This window comes from Halyomorpha halys, unplaced genomic scaffold, assembly GCF_000696795.3.
Source record: "Halyomorpha halys isolate HHAL.00 unplaced genomic scaffold, Hhal_1.1 Scaffold748.1, whole genome shotgun sequence".
NCBI classification, from domain to species: Eukaryota; Metazoa; Arthropoda; class Insecta; order Hemiptera; family Pentatomidae; genus Halyomorpha; species Halyomorpha halys.
The window spans coordinates 332443-333390 of record NW_027111006.1 but is presented as its reverse complement, the minus strand read 5'-3'; the positions used below and the strand labels follow the sequence as shown (position 1 = coordinate 333390).

The window sequence follows — 948 nt, the reverse complement described above, 5'->3', positions numbered from 1 at the left end:
TGTAATATACACATTAATTTTAAGCTTCTTATCACCAATAAAACATAAAGTTTAAATATTACACATGAAATACTGTAGCTATTATTTTTCTCCATAAATAGTACAAAATAATTTTTAAAATCATGATTTCAAATATATTAAATTAAGAAAAAATCTTCTGATGGAATTTTAATTCATAAAATGTTAATTTGTAGTTTTGACAAAGAAAAGTAAATAATTTACCCAAGAAAATAGTCTTACTGACTGCTGTAAATTCAATTGAAAATATTTAAATTTTGTCTTAAATTTAAAATGAAACATAAGTTATTAATAAAACTAAAATTGTTCTTAAAAGGAACCTATTAGCATCATTAATATCTCTCTTGGACTAATAATTCAACGTGTGATTTAGTTTAAAGTGATGTTTTACATATATTTAAATGACTACAGAAACTCTAAAATTATCCATACAATTAATAACCAATGAAATTTGTACCATATGTATCCCCACAACTCCTCAATGAATATGACAATGCGTAGGATGGTTGATCAAAAAAATTTTTTTCTCATCAATGACATTGTGATATAATTTTATTCCAACACTACACACGCTTCTTGGTTTACTAGTTGTCTATGTACACATAATGGCTGTATGCTGTTACACAAAACTTTGAATAAATGCTTAAAAATGCCCAAGAGGTCTGAATAATAAGTAGGTTTCGAGATCTCTTCGTGAATGACTAGTCAAATCATGAACAATGAAATTTTTCCGTGCATTAATTCTCTCTATCACAGTTGAGGGATAGAGCTGAGGTAATATAAAAATATATACTTTGAAATAAGACAGTAGTGACCTATGAATGGTACGTACCTGCGCGATACTTCCCATCCTGCGGCTTGCGGCACTATGAAACTGCTACTCCTGAGTCCTCCCTTGTACAACCCCTCTCTTCATGGCCGAGGACGACC

General features: G+C 29.7%; 1 protein-coding gene across 1 annotated transcript in view; it reads right to left on the bottom strand.

The window, feature by feature from the left end:
* The window catches only part of LOC106685830 (probable serine/threonine-protein kinase kinX), a 31692-nt gene extending 30744 nt beyond the window's left edge, over window positions 1-948 (bottom strand). The window contains exon 1 of the mRNA XM_067049098.1: window positions 851-948. Coding sequence (XP_066905199.1) covers window positions 851-868 — 18 coding nt within the window. The 5' untranslated portion in view covers window positions 869-948. The remainder of the gene's footprint in view (window positions 1-850) is intronic.